The sequence below is a fragment of the Callospermophilus lateralis genome, chromosome 16 (genome assembly GCF_048772815.1).
Source record: "Callospermophilus lateralis isolate mCalLat2 chromosome 16, mCalLat2.hap1, whole genome shotgun sequence".
Classification (NCBI taxonomy): domain Eukaryota; kingdom Metazoa; phylum Chordata; class Mammalia; order Rodentia; family Sciuridae; genus Callospermophilus; species Callospermophilus lateralis.
In genome coordinates, this window is record NC_135320.1 from 61,562,739 (window position 1) to 61,589,425 (window position 26,687).

General features: G+C 31.1%; 1 protein-coding gene across 5 annotated transcripts in view; it reads left to right on the plus strand.

Moving 5' to 3' along the window:
* The window catches only part of Oxr1 (oxidation resistance 1), an 80,273-nt gene that overhangs the window by 47,555 nt on the left and 6,031 nt on the right, over nucleotides 1–26,687 (plus strand). For 2 of the 5 annotated variants that reach the window (XM_076836359.2, XM_076836357.2), the window contains exons 10-14: nucleotides 15,317–15,397; nucleotides 17,234–17,359; nucleotides 18,107–18,259; nucleotides 25,044–25,139; nucleotides 26,172–26,245. In XM_076836359.2, coding sequence (XP_076692474.1) covers nucleotides 15,317–15,397; nucleotides 17,234–17,359; nucleotides 18,107–18,259; nucleotides 25,044–25,139; nucleotides 26,172–26,245 — 530 coding nt within the window. Of the gene's footprint in view, nucleotides 1–2,996; nucleotides 3,160–15,316; nucleotides 15,398–17,233; nucleotides 17,360–18,106; nucleotides 18,260–25,043; nucleotides 25,140–26,171; nucleotides 26,246–26,687 lie in introns of those variants that run through there. The other 3 variants (XM_076836361.2, XM_076836362.2, XM_076836358.2) reach the window with 3 other exon arrangements.

Sequence of the window (26,687 nt, forward strand, 5' to 3'; positions counted from 1 at the left end):
AGCTTAATAGTCATCAGACTGCTGGGGGTTGAGAAGATGGCTAAGGGACAGGAGGGAACTTTATTTTAATCAAACACAAGTAATGAAAAAATCTACACTTATACTAAGTAACAGTTAAAGGTAAAGTAGAATAGGATGAAATAAAATAGAAAAATATATTACCTAGCTAATTAGGATGTAGTGACAACTGGGATATGAAATAGTTTCTAACTTGGAAGGTGAAGTGGTGGACAGTAATTTTTCCAAACCAGTAGGACCTTTCCCTCAATTAGGTTGGAGCACTTAACTTTGGAAACAACAGACTTCTGATATTTTGATTCAAAGGCTTGCTTATGAAGTAAAAATGATGCTACAGTAAGATATATCCGGAGGTACTATGGCACATTACTGTATCCCTGAGCTATATATGTCACCATCCACGTTCAAGAGGCTCTGTTCTTGAATTCTCTGAGAGTCTTGGATTTCATACTGTCACATGTTTGGGGTATACCCATCTTGCTGCGTGAGACCTCAAAGATAGAGCTTTTTAAGCTAAAATTGCTTGTTCACATCCTTTGGGTGACTTTTTATTCTTTTGGGAATTAAGATCTGGACCAAAAAAATGTCTTGCAAAATTCATTATTATAAAATTAATTTTAGTTCAGTTTTCCCATATTCCAAACTTATTAATTAAAACATCAAATCCTCCTAGTATGATAAGTAAAAATAGCTAATGACCTGGCTTTTTTGGATCAGCTTTAATTGATTTATTTAGAAATTCATTTCTTTGGCTTAAGCTTTTTGATTAATTTTTTAAAAATTAGTCTATTTATTAACTTCAGTAGGTTACATAACATAGTAGTGTCTTTCATTTTAAAAATGATTGGTATGAGCTGGGCATGGTGATGTACTCCAATGATCCCAGTAGCTCAGGAGACTGAGGCAGGAGGATGGTGAGCTCAAAGCCAGCCTCAGCCACTTAGCAAGGCCCTTAAGCAATTTAGCAAGACCCTGTCTCTAAATAAAATATAAAAAAAGGCATGGGGATGTGACTTAGGGTTCATTGTCCCATACAAAAAAAAAAAAAACCCACAATATTAGAAGAAAGTTGTTTTGATATATTTTCTACCTCTCACTTTTGCCAAAGTATTGATAAAACAATGTTCCATTCTTGCACTATTTTTGGTGTTTGACACTGTTTTCTCAGTCAAAGCTCAAGTGATTGGGTATAAATGTAAACACGTACTGCTTATTTCTTGAACCTGTATGCCATTATTCTAAAGGTTTTAAAATCTGCCTTCTGGTTAGCTAGTTTTTAAAATCATTTATATAATCTGCAGTTTTATTTTAATTTCTAGTATTCTCTCTTAATTTTATAAATGCCAAATATTTAAAATTAATATAAGCCATAAAATCCATCATATTATATAATTATAATTATTGGATTTTTTTTAACCCTTGTGTGGTTGTTGTTTTATGTTCTCAGATTTGCTTGCAGAGCTGCTATTAGGTATTGCCATAGTTCTTGGGTTTCTCAGAGAATACCTCAAAAGAGATACTACTTCAGCTTCTAGGAAGCATGATATCAAAGGGCTTCAATAATATGCTTAGTATTTTATTTACTAAATGTCCAGGTAGGAATTATTCTGGTGTTCATTTTAATAAACCAATATTTTATTGCTATTAAAGTACAATAATAGCAAAATTAAAATTAAGTCATATAGCAAATAAACAACAAATAATAAACTCTCCTGATCTCTTCTCAGCCTTGCCAGAAAATCCACATAGAATTGATTTTGTCAAAAAAATGAAGGAAGCCTTTGTGTCTAAATTCGCTATATAGAGACTCATTTTTTCAGATATAGGTGTTGAATAGATAACCAACAGAATATGCTATACCTGATGGCTTTTTCTTTGTTTTATTTTTAATATCATACTTTTTGGAACACATTTAGTATTTTTCATTTTAGAAAAATCTAGCTGGAAGTTATGACAGGTTTTAAAAATGCCCTCCCCCAATTTTATAATATTGCTGATGGTTGTGTAGGGAGAATTCGTGTTAAGAAGATGGTGTGTGACCAGTATGCACTGTAAGTTTGAGGACATTCTAAGGCCTGTGTGAAGTTGATGATGGTGTACCAATGTGGGGGAGAGTCTTAGAATGCTTATGGTGGGGCTGATTGACAGGAATGAGGGGATGGCTAGTATATGGGATGGGAGAGTATTCACTGTAGAGTATACCATGTCCCATGTATGCTAGACTGAAGTGTGGGCATTATTGTGGGTGTTCAAAAAGTGATGTGCATTTGAAGACATGATGCTTGTGTAAAAAATGACAAGATTACAGGGGAGGAACAGGTTTACCTTAAAATTGAAAAATATATTCAGATATACAATTACAGTGTTGATATTATAGTTAAAATTGAGTTCTATGATTTTTGTCAATGTATAGTTTAAATATATTTCTAATTTAATCTTTTAAAAGTTCAGTTATATGCAGAATACTACTGCTTATTGAAGTATAGTATATGTAAGCATATTATATATAAATACCTTTTCAATAAACAAGATATTAGGAAATGTAGTTTAATATGGACATCTTATTTTTAAAAAATCACATAAAAGATGAACTTTTATACAATTCATAGCTGTAAAGCACAGGATTTTATTACTGTATGAGCAAATAAAAGGATGTTAATAGAAATCATTTATAAAATTTGGGAGGGAATCTGGAAATTGTGCTTAATACATTATTGTGACAAAGAAACTTGTAGTATATTTGTTTACTGTACTGGTGTTTGGAAATATATGCTCTGTATCTTTAAAGTGTTGAGCCCTTTCTCTGTACATTTGGGTACAGTGCAACCAAACTTTAGTATGGGAAACCTTCTTTTCCCTCCCCAGCTTTACAGTCTCCACTCAGGACTATCTTTGCAATGGATACTACTTAGTGATTAGCTCTCTGTCTTGTCAATCAAATCTTTGTCTCTAGCATACTATTTTGTCACTGTAGTAAGGCTCTGGTGCTGGAAATTTATCTTTGACAGAGGAAGAATGCTTTTGAAAACAGTTCTTACGTGATTTGATGTAACTTAAATTTGCTCTGGGAAGGAAATGTCTCGACTCTGGTATGGGAAAAAAGTGAGAAGACATCAACCAGTTAATCATAAATATACTCTGGTAAATCTTAGTCAGTTATTTCAGTCTATATATACTAGTCTTTTTCTGATGACATGATCCAAAATTATGCAGTTTCTGAAAGTATTAACAGAATCTTTATAGAATTCAAAATTATATGATTACAGAAAATAACTTTGATTGTAAATATTTCAAAACAGAAAATTAGTAAGGGACTGTAATTTTGTTTTTAAAGGTGTTTTGATTCTACTATTGTCACTAAAAAGAAGAAAGATATCCAATCTTAATTGCTACCTTAATGCTTTTATTTAAATTTAACTTTGAAGGGAAATATTCATATATTTTTCTTGCTTAAAAATAAGAGTAGGACAGAATAAAATAATTTGTATTGAGTAGATTGGAGATTAAATTCTGTTATAATGTTTGTTTAAGTAATCTGATAAAATGCTTTTTTAAAGGTATTCAAAAGTTTTTAGGCAATACTACCTAATACAAAACTTTAAAAAATATTCTAGTAAAGGAAAACTTATGTTAACTGTACTATTTTGAGAATTCTACTTATTATTTTTTCTAGTTACTATTTAGTATAAATGTGTATTATTTGTTAATGATGATTTTTTTTTTTTTTTTGCTATAATTATTGGTTAAATAAGGACAGATACATACTTAAGACCTGAGGTGACTTTGAAAAATGCCCCCAAAGCATCTCTCCTCTCTTAAATGTTTTATATTTCAAAAATAACAAAATGATCTCAATTAGTGTTATTTTTTAGTTATAATTTCAAATTTATGTTATATATCAATCCAGAAGGTTTTAGGCACCTGAAATAATTGAATTTGCATTTGTGATCAGAGTTGCCAGATTAGCTAAAGCTATTAATATATTTTTGACTAGTAGATTGAATAAACATCATTAATTTATTACAGATACAGCAAAATAAATCGTGGATATTTTAATTTTAAAGTTCAGTATAATGTATATCGTAAACTTATACTCACCAGTTCCTGTTCATTTTATAGGAAGCTACTATGTAATTTTATCAGGTGTTTTACCATTTTTCTGAGCAATTATGCTCATCAGCTCTTTCTATACATATAGTAAATTATGGGCCAAACTGATTTATATGGATATTATATATATTTTTCCCTATATATTTTTAATTTATTTATTTTAATTAGGTATATATGACAGCAGAATGCATTGTGATTCATTGTGTACAGTTGCAAAACAACTTTTCATTTCATTTAACTTTCACAGTAACTTTGAAAGTACAGTAATATTACTTCTCATTTTAAAGATAACAAAACTAGAGCATGGAATGGTTACTGAACTGAGGTGTCCTGGAGTACAGAGACAGCTTGACCCTAGCACAAATTTTTTCCTTTCTCAGAATGCCTAGAAGTCACTCTAAAATTATATAGTGTTAAGACTAGAAGACAAGCTCCACTCTTACTTTTCTAGGTGTTTTTTCTTGCTTTATAAAGTGGATTTCCTATGGAGCTGTAGAGCCAGGGGAAAGATGTAAGAAAATTGGGTTAAAAAGGGGTAGTAATTCTTTCATTTGTTTATAGATTGAGACTCCTTATATAAGATTTTGCAGAAGACAAGGGCTCTTCTGTATTAAAACTGATAATAGAAATTGTTTCTTCTGGAGGAGTAGCCATACTTTAAAACAAATGAAATTTATTATTCTGGGACTGTTTTTTGTAGCTTTTTAGGATTATTCACATATTTCACTAAACAGATTAGTAGTAGTATTTATAGACTTTAGAGATAAACTGCCAAATAGAGCTAGTAATAAAGTGGCCATATATCTCTTTTAACCTTGACAGTTTTTTAAATGCTGATCTATAGTATAACAGTTGACCCTTTACAGTAACTTTGTGTGACAGATTATTTTCACTTTATAAATTAACTAATTTAAGTCTCATAGAAATTAAGTTTATTCCGATGAACAACTTAAACTTTAACCTTCAATTATTCATTTACTTGAAGCTGTTCATATATTTTGTATACTCCTCTCCTACACCCTACCATTGTGGTGTCTGTCAATAATTTATATTCTCTTGCAAGTTATAAATTCACTTATAATAGGATTTAGGCTAATCAGATTCAGTTCATAAATTATTAGATATCAACATTTTTTATTGTCGCTATTAATAATTTACTGATTTTGTCACCAGATTTTTGTTTGTTTTATACCCTCATATCTAAAAAAGACAGATTTTTAAAAATTTTCTTTCAAGTATGAAAACATAGGAGAAAAAGCTCCTGGTGATTTATTTACATCTGTTTAAGAATTCTCTCACATGTAGAATTGTAGGAAAAAATTGACCTCAACTTGAGATAATAATGATAAAGATGATAAAAATAATTACTTCTTTTGATTCTATATTGTTCTAGACACTTAACATGAGTTAACTTATTTCTTACAACCCTGTAGAAGTGTTTCACTTTATCATCTCCATTTCATAAATGAAGAAACAGGTATATAGCAATCATGTAACCAATAAGAGTCAGAGCTGAGGTTTAAATCTAGGTTTTCTGACTCTAGTTCATGCCTTTAAAGCCATTTTCACTCTTAAAATCTTCGATATATAAGAAAAAGGTTGTTTTTTTAAAAAATCTCATGTATTTAATGTATCAGGATATATTTTATATGTACCTTATTCTTATTTATTCCTCATGAAATGTGGATTAATGTGGATGTTATTTCCATTTGAAAAACCAGAAATTAATTAAATGAGGTTGTTTCAATTCACAAAACTACTAAAAACTGAATCAAAAGTAAGGTAGAGTTATAAACACAAAGCCATATTCTTTCCACTATATTATGCTGCCTACCTGTAGTACACATTCACAGGAAATTAACAAGTATTTATATCTGCCTTATTATAAGGAAAACATTTTTTTCCTCTTTATCAATTACAACTTAATGGAGAAGATCTACACATGTGTTCAATATAGAATTTTTTTGTTTTTGTATTTGAGTCAATAGTCAATAAGTATCAGATATAAAGTTATAAGACATAATAATAAAATTAACATTTGTGAATACACTAACCAGCATAAAAACTAGAACATTACTAGTGTACTTGCATCTGCCTATGTGTTTTTTTGTCTTATCTACTCTCTCCCCCCAGTTGATAATCACCTCCCTCAATTTTGTATTGCCTATTTTCCCCCTACCTTTAAATTACTAGATTTTAAGTTTTAGAAAAAATTCAGATTTAAAGAAAAATAAAATGGAAATTGTAGGGAGTTTCCATATACTGTCTTTTCCCTAAACACAATTTACTGTATTATTAATATGTGGCATTGTGAAGTACATTTTTTCAATTTATGAACTAATATTAATACATTATTTTCACCCAGAGTCTTTAGTTAACATTGGTGTTCATTCTTTGATGTTCTATAATCTGTGGGCTTGACAAATGTATAATGATATGTATCTACAGTTATAGAATCAAAAGAGTATATTTTGACTGCCATAAAAATTCTCTGTGTTACACTTATTTTTCCCTTCATTTGTCCTGTGATCACCTGGTACCAGCTGATATTTTTATTGTTTCTATAATTTTGCCTTTTCATAAGTGTCATATAGTTCAAATCATACAGTTTGTAGCCTTTTCAGATTGGGGTCTTTCACTTCATATTGTGCACTTAAGATTCTTCCAGGTCTTCTTGGCTCTTCAAGTAATTTCTTTTTATTGCTGAATAATATACCATAGTATAAGCTATATCAGTTCATCTATTCACCTACTGAAGGACATCTTGCTTGTGCTTCCATATTTTGGCACTAATGAAAAAAACTGTTGCAAACTTTCATATGCAGATTTTGTGTGAACATAAGTTTGAACTCATTTAAGTCAATACCAAGAAGTACAATTGCTGAATCATATAGTCAGAATATAAGAATCTGCCAAACTGTCTTCCTAAGTGGCTACACACTTCCTACGTGCTCTAACAAAGAATGGACAATTCCTATCAGGACTTTGAATTTTGGTCATACTCATAGGTGTGTACTGGTATTTCATTGTTTTAATGTGCATTCCCCTGGTGAAATATGATAGTTTCATCTGCATATCTTCAGTGAGATTTTTATTTTGGATCTTTTGCCCATGATTTAATTGGGTGATCTGATTTCTTACTATTGTTGAGTTTTAAGAATTCTTCATATATTTTGGACAGTAGTCCTTTATCAGATATATATGTTGCAAAGATTTTCTCTGAGTCTGTGACTTTTCATTCTTTTTAGTGTCTTTCACTTGGCAGAAGGTTTTACTTTTTAAAAAAAAAATTTGTTATACAGACAATAGAATGAATTTTAACATACATACATGGAGTATAACTTCTCATTTTTGTGGTTGTACACTGGTGGTGTATTCGTGTAAGGTCATAGGAAAGTCATGTCCAATTCATTCCACTACCTTTCTTATTCCCCATCTCCCCTCCCTTCTCTTCATTCTCTTTTGTGTAATCTGGTGAACTTCTGCTCCCCCAACCTGCTTATTATGAGTTAGTTTTAATGAAATCAAACTTCTTAATTTTTATAATTGTACTTTTATTGTTCCAACTAAAAATGTATCAACAAATTTTAGATTTTTAAAATATATTATCTTCAAAGAGTTATATAGTTTTGTGTTTTCTATTTGGGTGTGTGATCCATTTTTAGTTGATTTTTGTGAAAAACATAAGGACTTTGTCTTAGTCAACTTTTTTTACATGCTCCAGTTATTGGACCTTTCCTTTCTTCATTGATTCGTCTTTGCTTCTTTGTCAAAGATCATTGGATTGTATTTTTATGGATCTATTTCTATGTGCTCCTTTCTATTCTATGTATTCTTATTCCACTATGTTGTTTTGATTACTGGAGCTTTATAATGAATCTTGAAGTTGAGTAGTGTCAGATCTCCAACTTTGTTTTTTTCATTATTAACTTGGCTATTCTGGGTCTTTCTGCATGCTTCTCATATAAACTTAGGCATTTCTTTGCCTAAAGACAAAATAACTTGGTGATCTGTTAATTGGAATTCTGTTGGATCTATATATCAAGTTGGGAAGAGCTTATACCTTGATAATATTGATTCTTCCACTCCCTAAACACACAGTCTATTCATTTAAATCTTGTTTTTATCATCAGAATTTTTTAGTTTTCTTCCTATAGATCTTCTATGTATTTTTTAGATTTATATCTGACTATTCCATGTGTTGGTGCTAATATTAATGGTATTTTTAAGTGAAAATTCCATTTTTATGCTGTTTTAATTTAAAATTCTTGTTTTTTATTGGAAAGTAATTGCCATTTTTACATTAATCTTATACCATGCAAACTGGTGTCACCATTTAACTGCAGTAGTATTTTGATTGATTTGGGTGGTTTTCTATTTATTTTCACAGTCATGTCATCTATTAACAAAGACAGTTTTATTTCTTCCTCCCTATCTGTATACTTTTTGTTTCCTTTCCTTGACTGACTTAATTATATGGACTTCCTGTATGATGTTGAATTGAAGTGGTAAGGAGGGATATCCTAGCCTTGCTCCCAATTTAGTTGGAAAGAATCTTGTTTCTCACCATTGTTTGTGATGTTTACTATAGGAATTTTTTTTTGGCTGGGTGATGCATGTTCTTTACCAAGTTGGGGGAATTCCCCTCTATTCCTTGGTTGTTGAATTAACACTTAACATACATGAGTATTGGAGTTCTTTTCTGCATCTCTTGTTATGATCACATGATTTTCTTCTTTTGCCTGTTCATATACATCAGTTGACTTTTAAATGTTGAACCAACCAGCCTTTGTATATCTGGAATAAATCCCAATTGGTCATTGTATAATTCATTTCACATATAGTTTTATTTGATCTGCTAGTATTCAATAAAGGGTTTGAACATGTATTTTCATAACAGATGATGGTCTGTAGTTTTTCTTTCTTGTAATGTCTTTATTTGTTTTTTTATTAGGGTAATGCTGGCCTCACAGAATGAGTTAGTAAGTATTTCCTCTGCTTTTATTTTCTACAAGAGATGTGGAGAATTAGTATAATTTCTTCCTAAATGTTTGTAGTTATTTACCAGTTAATCCATCTGGTCCTTGTGCTTTCTAATTTGTAAGATTATTAAGTATTGATTCAATTTATTCAATAGAGACAGGCCTAATGAGATGATTTGTTTCTTCTTATGTGACTTTTCATGGTTTCTGTTTTTCAGGGAAAAACATTTTTTTTTTCCCCTCTCTACTTTTAGTTGAACATCTTACATGATTCCACAGTCATCTATTGGCATACCTATTACACTTAATTATTTAAAATTTTTTGTAGTGGTTGCCACAGTTTTTTCATTGCACGTTTTTGTTTTGTTTTGTTTTGTTTTGTTTTATTTTGTATTTTAAGGTAGTATTCTTCTTTCCATACTTTTCAATATAAAAAATAGTTTTCAATTTTGAAAATCATTTATTCAAATACTTCTTATTTGATATATCTACTTTCCTAAGGACATGCTGTGCCACATCATATACATCAAGTTTACTCCTTTCCCCATCCAGTGAGGAAGGCATTGATATTGAGGTATTTTTGGTTATTGTTCTTAAAAAAAAAAAAGATTTGCATGAGCTTGTATTTCTATACTTTGATTGAAATTCCCTGAAATTTTGTTTCTTAAAAAGTCAAGTTAATGAATATCTTCATCTTGCTTACTGAACAGTAATAAAAAAAAGAATCTTTGATGTCCCTAATGCCATTCGTCTTCTTTCCAGTTGCATGATTTTGTGGCCTGTATTTCTTCTATTCTTTTATCAAATCACAAATTAGACTTTATTATTTTATTCAGACAATGTTTGCTCAGATTTATATACACATTTGTCATTTTAGTTGTTTTCCCTTCCTCCTTGTATCTCAAATCATTCTTTGGGGATTATTTTTCTTCATCCTGACAAATATTCTTAGATATTTCTTCTGTGAAGATTTATTCATGGTTAACACACTTAGTTTCTGTGTATCTGAAAATGCAGCAAGCCCTTCTTATCCTTGAGTTCCACATCTGCAGATTCAACCAACCATGGATTGAAATTAGAAAAAAAAAAAAATTGCATCTGTACTGAACATATACAGACTTGTCACTATTGCCAGATAATAGAGTATATAACAACTATTTTTTTTTAAAGAAAGAGTGAGAGAGAGAGGGAGAGAGAGAGAGAGAATTTTTTAATATTTATTTTTAAGTACTTGGCGGACACAACATCTTTGTTTTTACGTGGTGCTGAGGATCGAACCCGGACCGCACGCATGCAAGGCGAGCGCACTACCACTTGAGCCACATCCCCAGCCCCTATAACAACTATTTACATAGCATTTACATTGTATTAAGTAATATAAATAATCTAGAGGTGATTTAAAGTACATCAGGATGTGAATAGTTTATATGCAAATGCTTTTTGTACCAGTTTGTATGAAAGACTGAAACATCTGAAAGTTTTTGGTGTCTGTGTACAGTCCTACACCCAAATCTTCACAGATAGTAAGGAACAACTGTATCTTTATCTCATCTTGGAAAATATTTTTGCTTGTAGGAACAATCCAGGTTTACCATCTTCCACTATAGGATATACAGTGTGTTTTGTGATTTTTCACTGCAACAATCCTTCATCCTAAATTTATATTTGCTTAATTAATAAGTTTGAAGGTCTGAATTCTAAGATGATTTGCATTTGCTCCTGGAAAGTCCACTGTCAAGTTAACTGAGTATGTCAATTTTCTCACTGGTTATTTTTAAAGGCTTCTCTTTATGTATTATAAAGTTTTACTTAGTATATTATGTTTCAAATTCTTATTTAGGGTATGGAATGCTCCTTGAATCTATTCTTTAGTCAGTTCATCCCAGAACTGACTAAAGAATAACTCAGGTTATTATGTCTTCAAATGTTTTGTTTTTGCTGGGACCTGATTGTAACAGAGTATATCTTTTTTTAGTATTTCACACACAGTTTATGTCTGATAGTTATGTTGGTTGAGTGTTTCAGTTTACTTATGTTGTTTCAGTTTACTTAGGTTATCTTTCATTATGATTTTATATTTGCTTTATCTTAGTTTGTGTGAATCTTGAATACCTGAACTAAGTGTCTCCCCTGCAGGAGACTCAGTTTAGTATCCATTTTTTGCTGATTATAGACTTAGTGCCTTCATCACAACACAGTATATTAACAGTAGTCTTCAGGAGGTGAATGTCTTTGTCTTTGGCATTCACAGCTACCAGCTATGTTTTTAACCTTTTTTTTTTTTTTTTGAATGATAATTAAAGTAGTGGTAGAAGAAACTTTATCAGTGAAAAAGTTGATAATTTAAAACCATATTTAATAAAAGAATCTTATGATATTTTTATTTAAATTTTAACTAATATGTGTCTCAAAAGTAACCTTATGTTTAACTCAGAATTTTATTCTTGTTTTGTAGATCATACAGAACATTCAATATTATGTAAATGTTCTCTTTCCATGATATGCTATATAGTAAACAAGTATATCGCTTTTTTATGAGATTCACCTTTTGTATTTATTGTTTCCAAAAGTTAATATAATATAGGCATATTGTGATTACATAGTTTTGAATAAGTACAGGTTTCCTTTTGACTAGAAGAACAATGGCTATCTGCTTTCTCATGAAAACCTTTGAGTTATCTACAAATATAATTAGAAAGTAATTTTTAAATGCAGAAGAGTTGTTCAACATTACTGTTATATTTTTTATTCATTCTGTATTCTCTCTCTCTCCTCTCTCTCTCTCTCTCTCTCTCTCTCTCTCTCTCTCTCTCTCTCTCTCTCTCAATTCTTCCAGTTATTGAATTTACACTGCTCCATTTTTCCTTTTACATCTCTATTATTGTAGTTCCATGAGTGTTATTTTGAAAACAATAGTTTTAATTAGGTAGAATGAAGCAAAGTTTTTAACAATCTGTTTTATTTTGTAATAAAGACTTCTGTATGATGAAATGTAGTAGAACACATTATGTGACTTCAAGGTTATGTGACTTCAAGGATGCTGTTGTATGTCCTTTTGGTAAGCCATAACAGCTCAGGCTTATAGTTCCTTTTTCTTTAACATTTTTGAATACCAAAGTGTTTATAAGTGGCATTAGTTCTATGGCATTTTTCTTTTCTACCCCCTCTCCTTTTACTAAGAAAGTAATAAATATAGTACAGTTACCAACATCTGCCAGACTTTTGTTAGTTTTTATGGCAGTTGGAGTAAAGGGAGGGCTTAGCTTTGAGGGTAATCTCAGTAGGAATCACTAAAATATCTTGGAAGGAGGACTATTAGGCCAAGGTGATATTTTCCTTTATGAGATTCTGATAAATATCATAAATCTCATATGTCTAATAGGTGATGACAATTTCGAATTTTCTTGACTCTTTGTTGTTGCTTGTTCATTTATAATACAGATGAGTGAATTTTCATCTTATTTGTACATTGGTAATTTTGTGGGAAAAAAAATGCTTTAGGAGGAATATACTTTCATGTGTACGGTTCCTTTGTCAATGACTGAAAAGACTATAGAAAGTAACCCCTTTTCTGCAGAGTGGAGTCATGATGTTTCATGGGACTTAGTTACTTTATTACTCAAGAAATGGATTTTTTAGCCAGACAATGAATATGCTTTTGATTGAAGATATTGGTTTCCTCAGCTGTATAGCCCTAATAATTAGGAATGAGATATGGGGTATTCTATAGAAATGTTTCGATTTTCTATTAGGTTCCATCTTTTTGGCAAAGTAATAAATACTAATATGGAGTATAATGATCTACCAAGGGTATAAAAATTAATATGACTAAATCAAATTCAGTCATATATACTAGAAATCTACATCCTTTTATCCTTTTGCTTTGAAAGGAGGAAGTATTATTTAAAGACTTTCTTTTAGATAGTTTTCTGTATTTTTACTTATCAGGACATGAGTGATTATTAGAGTTAAAGAAGCAGTGAATTTATAAGTCTTATGAAGGAATACAGTTTTAAAAAATATAGAAAAAAGGCAGATTTGTGACATTAAGGAAACCATGGTTTTACTACATCATAAGCTTAGACTTATGATGTCAGTGTATTGGTCTCTTATTAAATTCTCAGTGACACTGATACAATTAAACTAAAATTGATCCCTTTTGTGGGCATAATTCAACTTCACTTTGTTTCAGGAAGTATTTTTAATATGGTACATTAAATAGTTTTTTTAAAAAAAATAGTTATTATACAAACAGAGATTTGATAAATTGTGGTATAAAGGTATTAAGAATTGCAATGCAAAACAATTATGACTGTAATGCACTCCTCTATTGTGATGTATGTAAGAAATAATAAAATAAATAAATTTTAAAAAATTGTGATCCATATGAAAAAAAATAGTTATTAGAATAGTTAACTGGAGGGATAGAAGGATTGCAGAGAAATACATAAGTCTTATTATTTGAGAATTCTTGTCTAGGAAACTCTTGGATTGAATACCATGGAACAAAAATAAAGACACAGGTATAATTTGCCATTAAATACTTTATAGAAACCTTTTTCTGGTCATAAAAAAACAAGGCCATAATTTTTCATTTTTTTGTATCTAATTTTTCTTTTATATTTATTGATAATTCTGTTGTTCTAATTGAAAGTTCTTTATTTTATCTACTACTAAAATTTTAAATTAATTTCAGAATATTCAAAGTGTACAAAATAGTTGAGATCTCAAACTTGAAATATTTTAATGCCAAAAATAAATAAGGAGGCTCTTTAGCTATTCTTAGTTAGTATTTAGGGTAATAGGTAAAAGTGATCAAATAAAAATAGTGTTAACCCAAATAACTTCTAGTAGTTCTCATTAGAAAGTACTAGGCGCTTATACTCATTCCTTTATACGCATTTCTTCATTTCATTTGCATAAAATCTCTATTTGTTACATAAAACCCCTATTTGGTACATACTCTTATTGTTTCCTTTATTTAATAAAGTAAAAGACTAAACCAGGGACTGTCTGACTCCTCTCCCCCAAACTGGAAGACATAATCACTTTGAGTTGCCTTTTAAGTAAGAAGTCAGCTCCCATATTGCATCCATTGTGGCTTAGCAAAAGTTAACCTAACAACGACCAGAATGGGATCTGTCCAGTTTCTTTTTCTTTTCTCATGTCTTTTAGAGCGATTGACAAATTTTTTCATAGAATTTATCTTGATGTTTACTGGCACCCAATTTATTTCAGTCAGTTAGACCAAGAACCCTTAAAAATAGGTTAGAAGTACAAACTTTTTATAGACCACATTTCAAAGCCACAGCCTCTATACATAATCTCTTCTGATTGATAACAGGAGCTCTGGAGAAGCAGTCATATTTAGTATAGTAGTAGTTCACTATATTATGGTAACAGTTTGTGTGATTATGTCATTATCTGAAAAAGCTGTATCTGTTGTGTCAACCTGACAAAGCTTGTATATTTTGTGGGTTTTCTGTAATTGTTTATTTGTCCTATTTGGTTTTCAGACTTGGTACTAACCAAGAGAGTAGTCTAGATAATTAAGAAAGATATAGTATTTCCCTTGGGAAGTTAGAATGTACAAAGTAGTCACAAATAACTGTTACAGTACAAACCATAATCAGTGAATAAAAGGAAAAGGCAACAACTTGAAAGAAGATACTGTTAATTAGCCATCCTTTTGAAAATTTAATTTTCTTTCTTGAGCTTTTTCTTTCTATTGTCTTGGATTTTAAAGTGCATTTCATATGTTTTTCTTGTCCTTCTCTCCTTTTTTTTTTTTTAATATGGGTATTATTGACACCTGTGCCTAGAAAAATTACTCCATCATAGCCATTAAGATGTAATGTTTTGATTCCAATGATTTGAGGGGATACTTTACACTTTCTTTGTGCAAGATCATTTAGATTTTACCATTGATGTTAGCAAAGTGTGTTATATTTTACATAGTGTTTCCTGTATAAAATCTACTCAGTTAAGTAGTCTGATGTAGTGGTAAAACTCATTCATGTATGTTTTTACTCTAGTTTGATATGTAAATTTCATGGATTTTTCAGCGTGGAGTTGGGAAAGAAATCCTGATTACAGTTCTCTTTCCCCATTTAAGTTTCTCTTTTTTCTTTTCTTTCTTTCTTTTTTTTTTTTTTTAATTTTCTCAACTGTCAGTGGAATTATTGTCTTCCTGTCTCCATATTCAGGTAGTGTCAGTGGCTGAGTATCACCGCAGGATCGATGCTCTAAATACTGAGGAACTGCGCACACTCTGCAGACGTCTCCAGGTGCCCCCTTCAGTAGTTTAAATCCCTCTGGAGATTGAATACTACCTGTTTTAGTGTCTTTTGTCAGGGCAAATCTCACATTTGAAGGATTTGTTTTGACTGGAGCACTAAAATATCCCACCACAAAATTCCTTTTGTGTTAAAGAATACAGTATTGCCTTGAAGAGAAATAGGATTAACTTTTCTGTTATCTTTTCATTTGAAACGTGTTCAGAATTTTCTATCATGGTAGAACTTTCCTTAGTACTCTGTTCTTTGAGCAATGAGTTTTCATTTACTTTTAACATTGGAAGAATGTCTTGTGTTTTGTGATTAAATCCTTACTGAACAGAATCTGAAAGATGTGAGATGATGGGAAAATTTAAAAATGTTAATGGATATCAAGGCTAAGATATTTTCTCTTCTTTAATGCTATTTCAGTTGTATCAACTCCACATCAAATATCTTAATGGGACCAATTGGTTTTTGTTCTTGATGAATTCATTCCTCGTTAATTTTGGAAATATTTTGGAATAATATAGGGTAGGCAGTAGAAGTATATAAATTATTTAAAATTCTGTGAAATGATCTCTTGTGATTTTTTTAACAAGAAAGAGATATAATTGAAAACTCATTTTTAGTTTTGTTCTTATTAGTTGTATGCTTCTTTCTTTTTAATAAGATTCTTTCATATAATTTATGGCTTTGCTGGACCTACTGAATTTTTTTCTTTTCTTTTAATGCTTCCTATTGCTTTCTTGGATATCTTTTTGTCGTCTTTTTTAAACTTTTCACATCATTAAAATAAGGGTATAACATTATAATGATGTGAAAGAAATAATATTTAGCTTCTCATTAAAGTAATATGGTTATAGAATATGTATGGTTTGAAAGTATATTCTGTTTAGGTTTGGTAAGAAATCTGTTAAAGAAATAAAATCATTTATCAAGATTTTATTTGCACATAGAATCAGCTGCTGAGCTTTGCCGCATTTTAGTTATCTGCTCCAATAGAATACTATATATTTCCCAATTTTAAAGTTTTGTCAGTAACAGTTATTCATCATATGTTTTATTCTCTAATGTTGTGTTTTACTTACATAAGTTAATATAAATTAAGTACCAACAAAATGATATATAGTTCTAAGGTTTGCAAAATTAACACTTTTATCATTTTAAGAACACTAGTCACATCATTTCCATCAAGCAAAGCATTAAGTTGATCTAGTATTTAAAAAGATTTGCAAATAAATTAACTTTTAAATTTATTGTTTGGTTCAACTTAGATTAAAAAATCAGTGTTTAAATGTTAAAAAAATGATGGCATTAAAAATGGTTAATTTTTCAATGAAAAAACTAAATACACATACATACCAATGAAAATCAAGTTGTACTTTTAAATTACTATCCCTTACCTTAAAATTTTGATACCAGAAGTTTTCTTAATTGGTTTTTAAAACTTTTATGTTTCACATCAAAAACAATAATTTTATGTATTTTAAGTAGCATTTAATTAATTAAAAGCAAGCTAGCTGGCTCACTTTTGCACTTTAAGGACTAAAGTTTGCGTGCAACTCTCTTCTATTACACAAAAATATGGGCACTTATTATTCATTACCAGTTTTTCCTTGTATAGTAAATGAGAAAGATGTCTTTTTTTGTTTGTTTGTTGGAAATCTTTTTCTGCATTGAATGTCACTAATAATAGACGGGGCATCTTTTACCTTATAAAATCTTAAGTTGAAACTTTAGCTACCTACTCTGAGGTATAAAGTTTTATTTAACTCAAAAGACATGAAATGTTTAAAGGTATGTCACAATTTTATATTAATGTACTATTGGTATTTACTCTTTTAGATTACTACAAGAGAAGACTTAAATTCAAAGCAGGTTGCTCCGGTGAAAGCAGACCTGGAGTCTGAATCTTTTCGACCAAATCTAAGTGATCCCAGTGAACTCTTACTGCCAGATCAAATTGAAAAGGTATGATGTGTCCACATATGTACATTACTTGAGGTATGCCTATGAGACTAAAACACAGCTATTCAGTTGTGTTTGCAGTGGCAGGATTACTGCTAATACTATTCCTTTTCCATGAAGAGGAAGTAAGCATAATAAATACATTAACCAGTGTTAATGGAAGGTGTTAGTAGATTTAAATAAACAGGCACTAGAATAAATAACGATAGCAATTTAGATGCAACACCAGCCTAGCCAATTTTGGTTTATTATTGTGCTGTTTATGCTTAATAATTATTATCTCATGCACTTGTTACAACCACTGTAAGAATTGGATGCTACTATTTTGTAGTCTTATATAAGTAGAGAAATTATTGACATACTTGTTCAAGTTCAGCTATGAAGAATTGAAGTTTAATATCTGTTAATCTGGCTCCCATGAGAGATGTTTGAATAATCAAAATGACAGTCCATCTGTTATTTATGTTAACTCAATACAGAGGACATAAACAACAAATAATCCATATTTCTTGCCTCTAATCTGTCTGATTCAGAATGATTCTTCATTTTCTTAGTTTATAATTAATATTTTATGCTAAGAAATGTGTAATTGCTTTTCAAGCATCTCAGAATCTTTGAGAATGATAAAAATTTCTGTTGTTTTTTCTTTGTAGCCTACATTTATAAGAATGATTAAATTCCAGTTGCTATTAGTATCCTGAATATTGACAATAAGCTATCAAGTAAATGCTGACATTTTGTTTTTCTAAGCTTACCAAGCATCTTCCACCCAGAACAATTGGCTATCCATGGACTCTTGTTTATGGTACTGGGAAGCATGGCACAAGCTTGAAGACTCTTTATCGAACAATGTCAGGTTTAGATACCCCAGTACTGATGGTGATTAAAGACAGTGATGGACAGGTATGAAAAATTAACTGCAATACCTTATCCTTTAAGTGACTACAGAGATTATAGTAACAATAACTTTTTATAAATTTAGTTTTTTAATTTTATTTTTTCAATTCTTTTAGTCAACAAATCATTTATAAAGGAGCAATCCACACACTGAAAAAACATTTGCAATACACCTACTTGTTTACAAAATACACAAAGACTGGAAAACTCAACAATTAGCCAATAATGCAATTAAAAATTAACAAAAATACATAAAGAGGTATTTCATAGAAGAGGAAAATCAAATGGCCAATAAGCATATGAAAAAATACTCAGCATTATTTGTTGTTAGAGAATTTCGTGTTAAAACCATAATGGGGGACCTCAGAGATTGCCTGTGCTATTTTATATATATATATATATATATATATATATATATATATATATATATATATATTTGTGTGTGTGTGTGTATACATGTAGATGTATATATGTATGTGTAATTTTTTATTTGAAAATAAAAGTTTTAACAGATAATAAAATAAATCAGTTACTGTGTACCGTATGATAAATGAGAGAATGAACAATTACAACAAAAGCATTCCAACAATCTTCTCTCTGAGCCCGACAATAGGACTAGTCAACCTGTTTTCCAAAATATTACATCATCCAACCTATTATTGACCCAATTTTCCTCTGACCTTCATGTCAGGTGTTCTTTTTTTTAATAATAATTATTTTAAATATATATGGTATAGATATTATAATTAAAAGGCATAAATGTTAAACATGTGTAAAAAGTAAACAATAACTATATTCTCTATACATGTATCACACTTTAAATTTCAATGTAGTTTTTAATTTGAACCAATAGGTTAAAAGCAAAAGAAGGGGGAAATAAGCATGAGAAATCTGAAGTAGAGCTATTAACATAAAATATATTTCAAGAAAAAGTATTTTCAGAGATTAAGAGAAACATTCCATAACCATAATAGAGTAACTTCTTAAAGTATTAACAATCCTAAATGTTTATGGACCTTAAAACAAAATTTCAAAATACATGAAGTAAAAATTAATAAAACTGGAAAGACAAATCCACAATTATATTTGGAGGTTTTAAGCCCCCTCACTTTGCTGGAAGGAGTAGTGATATAGAAGGCTTAACAATATTATCAGCCTCCTTGACCTATTTGTTATTTATAGAGAACTATACACAAAAATAACAAGTAGAAAATTAGTAAGGATAGACTATATTCTGTCATAAAATAGGCTTTGAGACATTTAAAAAATTTGAAATCATGCAGACTGTTTCCTGCATCCATTTATTACATTAGAAATCAATCACCTTAACCTATATAGAACCCCACCCCCACGTCTCAACTACTTCAAAATTAAATGGCCCATTTATAAATAATTCACAGATCAAAGAAGAAAGCACAAGAAAAGTAAATTAAAAAGTGCTTTGAACTAAGTGGTAATAAATGCTTAATATCTGGGACAAAATAATACTCAGATGCACACTTATAACTTAAAGATACTTTGTGTCAGAAAGAAGCTCAATTGATAAATTATTTTCAAATTAGGTAGAAGGAAGGAACAAATAGCAGAAATATGTTAAATAGAAAAGAAATAATACAGCTAAAAGTTGATAAAAATATAACAAATCTAATCAAGAAAAAATATCAATGGAAAGAGCTATCAAAACAACCCTACAGATGCTAAAAATGTATTAAGGTAATATTACAATTGAATATTTACAATTATATAGCTTACATAACTCAGTCTATTTTAAAGGATAGAAACCCCTGCTTGTTTATGTGATCCATGTGAGTGATGTTTTTTCCCATCCTTTTGCCTTCAGTCTATGTATGTCTTTGCCTATGAGGTGAGTCTCTTGGAGACAACATATTGTTCATTCTTGTTTTTTAATCCAATCCTGCAGTCTATATTCTTTTGATTGATGAGTTTAGGCTAATATTGTTCAAGGCTATTATTGAAATATGATTTGTGTTCCTGGTCATTTTGGTTTGTTTGTAGTTTTTAATTTGAATTAGTTTCTCCTTTGATTGATTATTCCTTTAGTGTAGTTCCTCCCTTTGCTGGTTTTCATTTTTTTTTCATCTTCAGGGAATAATTTTGTTGAGAATTTTCTGAATGCAGGCTTTCTGGTTGCAAATTCTTTTAATTTTTGTTTATCATGGAAGGTCTTTATTTCGTCTTCAAATCTGAAGCTTAATTTTGTTGGATATAAGATTCTAGGTTGGCAACCATTTTAGTATATGTTATTCTCGGACCTCCTACCTTTGAGGGTTTGGGTTGAGAAATCATTTGAGACCTGAATTGGTTTCCCACTATATGTAATCTGATTTTTTCTCTTGGCAGACTTTACAATTTTACCCTTATTCTGTGTGCTAGGCATTTTCATTATAATGTGCCTTGATGTGGGTCTGTTGTAATTTTGCCCATTTGGGGTCCTGTTGTAAGCCTCTTGTGTTTGATTTTCCATTTTATTCTTTAACTTTGGGAAATTTCTGATATTATTTCATTGAAAAGATTGTGCATTCCTTTGGTTTGGATCTCTATGCCTTCATCTGTCACTATCCCGATAAATCTTAAATTTGGTCTTTTCATGTTATCCCATAATTCTTGGTAGTTCTGTTCATGTTTTCTTAACATCTTCTTTGTATGGTCAAGTCTATTTTAAGATTATGGATTTTGTCTTCATTGCCTGAGGTTCTGTCTTCTAAGTGGTCTAGTCTGGTGGTGATTCTTCCTATTAAATTTTTAATTTGGTCTATTGTTTCCTTCATTTCAAGGATTTATGTTTGGTTTTTATTTAGAAATCTTTATCTCTTTATTAAAGTAATCTTTTTGCTACCTGTATTTGCTCTCTTACATCCTTTACAGATCAGTTAAACTATGTAAATTCTAAACTCCTTCTCTGCTATTTCTCCCACTGTGATATCAATAGATTCTGTTATTGGAGGATATTGGTTTGTTTACGCCGATTTGTTCCCTTGCTTTTTTATGTTGTTTGTGTGTCTACCCATCTAACAGTATGGGTCTGAGGCAATAGAGCTTCTACCCTGTGGACTTACAGTGTCCCTGACAGTTTCTAGTACCTTGCTGTTTAGGGGGAGACAAATAACAAACAATACGAACAATTTACATTATTAAACCCAATAGTTCTTACTATGAGGTATACAATGTTAATTATTATCACAATAAACAGAAATGATATGATCAGTTATGCCTCTAATAAAAATAGCAAGTTTGCAAAAGAGTTTGCATTTTCAAGAAATAATATAGGATGTTATTATTATGAGGGAGAAGAGGAGAAGATAGAAGTAAAATGTTAAAACATGAAAGAACAATAGGGATTGGCTGATACCAGAAGAAAGGAGAGAATCAAAGGAAACAGGTAGGAGAAAAAGATACACATAAGCAAAAATTTAAATAAAAATAGAATACAAAATAAAACTAAATTATACTAATCAACCTAGTTCACAAAATACTAATCCGTGAAAAATAACTGTTTTCAAAAATGATAGAGGTGAGAAGAAAAAAACATAGTAAACTGTATAGATGTCCATGTACCATTAAGGTCACAATTAAACAGTAAAAAATAATTTTTAAAATATCTTGATGAAATGTTAAAGAATTATTTTCCATTGGAGTTCAACATATTCTCACCTTTTTGTCTCAGCAGTTTTAGGTGGGGTCTTCTGGAGTGTGATGCTCCCATAGGCAGAATTCCTAGAGTCCAGGTTTAGGCTTAGTCAAGTTCCAGGTTCTTCATTAAATGCCAGTTGGTCTGAATATTTTAAAATAGCACACCTCCTATGCCCAGTACTTGCTGGTCCATGCTGGAGGACTTTACCCCAGGGCTTCCCCGAGTTCCACTTGTGTGGTAGGGGAGCTAATTCTTAGTCCCCTAAGACACCTGCAGACCCCACATTTCTTGGTCTCAGGTTCAGTTTCCAAATAATTTCTCCTGACCCTTCCTTGACCCTGCCCTTCAGAGCCAGATACCTCTTTCCCAGCCAGTCTTGCAAGCAGTAGGATTGGAGGTAGAAGAGTAGAGAGCCGGGTGGGTTCCTGTGACCAGTTGTCCCTTATGTAAACCCCTCTCCACTTTTTATTTTCTTCTGGTCACTTAGGCACACTCTAAGTCATGTAGCATGTGTTCACTGGGCCTATATTTTGGGCAAAACTTGGGTTTGAAAGGAATCGGCTTCCTCAGTTGCCAGCCCCCTGCACCACAGCTACAAAATGGTTCCTTCCTTTGCCCTGTCCACACCACCTGGAACATGGCAGCTTCCTTCCCCATACTTGGATATCCTGTCATGGCCTTCAGGTTTGTTGGACAATGCCCTTGGTCTCTAAACTCTTTGTACCCAGACACACCTCGGGCCTCCCCAAAATCCAGGTTCCTTTAATTCCCTTATCCATCTAGTATGCTCACCATAGGATCTCTATGGCTGGAGCTTCTAGCCCAGCTGTGGCAGCCACTGTGCTGCTGAGGATTTTTTTCTTTATTTTATTATATCCAACCTCCTGTGCCCACTGTCTGCTTTTAGTGTCCAGGTTCCAATAAAATATCCACCCCCCACCTTTTTTTTTTTTTCCTTCACCCACCTTGTGGAGAAGTTGCCTGTCTGCTTTCTTGGCTTCCCACCATGGAACAGCTCTCCTCTATTCTGCCATCTTGGATCTCTCCAACAGTAACTTTTAATATAGTCCTTTGATAAAAATTTTATTGAGTAACAAATAATTATCAGGTTTTTTTGTTTTGTTTGTTTGTTTGTTTGTTGGTAGTGGGGATTGAACCCAGGGATGCTTTACTACTGAACTATATCCCTAAGTCATTTCTGTTTTTTATTTTGAGACAGGATCTTGCTAAGTTACTTAGGTCCTCCCTAAGTTGCTGAGGATGGCCTCAAACTTGCAATGCTCCTACCTCAGCCTTCCAAGTCAGTGGGATTACAGGCATGTACACAGTTATCAGGTACTTTAAAACACACATAGCAATATCAAATATTACATAGATGTATATGAGTGGGAAGTTTGTTTTTCAAAGAGATTGAGATGTGGTATAAAAGAACATTTAATCATACCAATATCACTAATGCTGAGCAAAATATAAGTATAATAAGAACCCAAGAAAGGTGTAAAGTGTTTACAATAAGAGTTGTTCATATTTGGGAAGGAGCTAAGAATGAGGTTCATGCAAAGAGTATGAATTGACAAAGTCCTAAAGCAAGGGTAGAGTTTTTAAGAGTTTAGGATAATTTTGTGAGAGTAATAGTAAAAACAAAATCACAGATAAAAGAGAGAAACATTGCTTTATTCCTAAGTTCATTAGTTTTTTAACTCAGGAAAGCCCTGGGGTAAACATTTGTTTATTCCTGATATAGTAAGTTCAGTCTTTTTACCAGCATTGGAAAATAATGAAAAGGTGAAATGCAATATTAATTAAAACAAAACACTGGTACTACTAAAATCTTTCCTACATTTATTCCGTGCCAGATACTTGTCTGATCATACATTATGTTGTTTAATCGTCAAAGTCCTATGAGATTAATACTGTTATCCTTTTCTAGTGTTAGCTTGTGTCCATCTTAGTCCATATACATGAACTACATGCATTGGTTGCACACATAATATTAAATTTAAAAACATACTTAGTATAAGAGTAACTCATGCCAGGTACAGAGGTACATGCATGTAATCCCAGTGATTTATGTTGCTGAGGCAGGAGGATTGCAAGTCCAAGGCTATCCTGGGCAATTTAGGACGCACTCTCAAAACAAAACAAGGGAGGGTGCTGGGAATGTGGCTTATTTGGTGGCATATGCCTGGGTTCAATCTCCAGTAAAATGCACACACACACTTACACAGTAACTTTCTCATGATTCCAATTATAGAAAGTTCATAAATGAGCAAAATGAATCTGTGGTGGTGTCAGGCTAGCGTCATCCTTCATGAAGGTGGAGCTGGTAATGAGAAGGCAAAGGAAAGCTTCTAAAGTACCTTTCATATTCTGTGTCTTGGTTTGAATGAACGCGATATGGTACTTTGCCTTGTAATAATTCTAAATTGGGCTGCACATTTTTATATCTGCATGTAAAATAACCTTTCAATCAGGGAGTCTTAAAAATTAAGATTGACAATAAAGATAAAATATCAAGAGAGACGATAATTCTAGAGTTTATCTGTCAGACATTCTACACTTCCATTTTATGTTGTGGATTCTTAAACCTAGAGCACTGAAATTACTTATCCCAGTATATATGTGTGTATTCTTTTATTAAGGCATCTACTGTGTATCTTATACTTTGCAAGGCCATAGGTTAAAGGGCCAAACTGTTCAGATCAAAGCCTGCCTTTATGGAGTTTTCTAATACTTCTTTAGTTGTAGAATGTTTACCTATACTGAAGAATTTTTTCTTTCCTAAGTACTGTGATCCTACAGCAACTTATTGTCCTTATTACATATGTTGTTCTTAGAAGTCCTCCTGAAATTTATTAATCCTTTTTAACATTGCTTGTTTAAAATAAATACCATTTGAGATTTCAAAACAAGAAGGGAACTTTTCTTCATAAGAAAGCCAATAAATTTTTGTACTTGATGAGAATGTGAATTATATAATAACTGATCCTTTTTCCTTTCTTAAGTACAAGGAGATAAAAACTATTCCAGATTCCAGTTTTATTTTTATGTTTTAGTTGAACATTTATGATAAAGGGTAATCCTTAATGAAACAAACTAATAGTCATATCATTGAACATGTCGTTTTTTTATCCTTAGGTTTTTGGTGCATTAGCATCTGAGCCATTTAAAGTAAGTGATGGTTTTTATGGTACTGGAGAGACCTTTGTTTTTACATTCTGTCCAGAGTTTGAGGTAAGGACAATTTCTCCCATATTCTGTTTATATAAAAATATGACATAATGGGGAAAATCATACTCACTAACATTCAGGTTCAACATATCAAATCTTCCCTAAGAGATGAAATTATATTTAATATTGAGGAAAGGAATCTACATAATTGATTTTTTAAAAGGGTGGTATTTAAGAATTGTAATGAACAAAAGAGGAAGGATTTGATAATACAACAGAAGTTCTCCAAAAACTCTTGTACTTGCCTCACTAGATTAATCAGTGCTTTCCATTCTTTCCACAAAATATATCAATTAATGTAATTAACTGAAAGCCTGTAGTTGTACAAATGTTCTAAGCTTCAGTTGTGCTTAGTTTCAGATCCTTTTATGCTATTGTTACCTGATAACTACAGTAATGTGATTAATTAAATAATATGTAACTGAAAATATGAGTGTTAAAAGTTTTATTGAAAACTATAATGAATACTTTGGAAAAATATAGTAAGGGTAAAGTACTAGAAATTGATGTTATTAGGTTTAGGTAAAACAGCCATAAAAGAAGAAAGTACTTAAGAATATTAATGTCTAGTTTTCCCCTCAGGTTTCTCAAATGTTTTTAAGTTCTCACTGCTCTTTAGAGAAATAGAAACTCAAAATCAGGAATATACATCATGACTATGCTTAATAAAAGAAGGATGAACAGCAACCTATACCCAAAGAAAAAACCTTAGTCCTGCATCAATTAGTATACTTATGTTTAATGTAATAAGTTAATATTAGAGAGAGAAGTAGGTGAAGGGATGAAATTATATTTAATATTGAGGAAAGGAATCTATCTACATAATTGGTTTTTTAAAAGGGTAAAATTATGTAATTTGAAATTATGTTGTAAACACTGAAAGTACCAGACCCTTTTTTTGCCAAGCTTTTTGTGTTGCTGTTGTTTCTGTTACTATTAGTTCAGACTTTGTCAACTCTTTTTGAATTTTAAAGAATTGTTTATTTATCATTTTTATCTACATATTCAAAGCTTTTTTTTTTCTTGTTTGTGTAGGTCTTTAAGTGGACAGGAGATAATATGTTTTTTATCAAAGGAGACATGGATTCACTAGCTTTTGGTGGTGGAGGGTAAGCCTCTTGAACTTTTCACCATAAGATTTTGGAAGAAAGCTTTAAAATGCATTTGGATTGATTTTTAAAAAAACAGTTATCTTTGGAAAATCTTAATATTAGAATCCAAACATGTGTTATGGCAAAGAAAGTATATTTATAAAAAAAGGCACTCAAGTATAGTATTTGAAACTTTGTTAGCTTGTTTCTTTATTTTACAATGCAGTTTAGCTGATTCTCTGTGAATTTAAACTTCTGTTTTTCTTTTTTTTGAGTATAGTGACTCTTTGATATTTAAAAGGCGCCTATCTATCTCAATAACTTAGAAGTTATCAATTATTCAAATAAACATGTTGGTATGTTTCTCCCAATGTATAGAGCAAGCTCAATAGTTTTTTTGTTATGTTTTTTCTGGAGACTATTTGGATTCATGTTTTAGACAATAATAGAAATGTTTTTT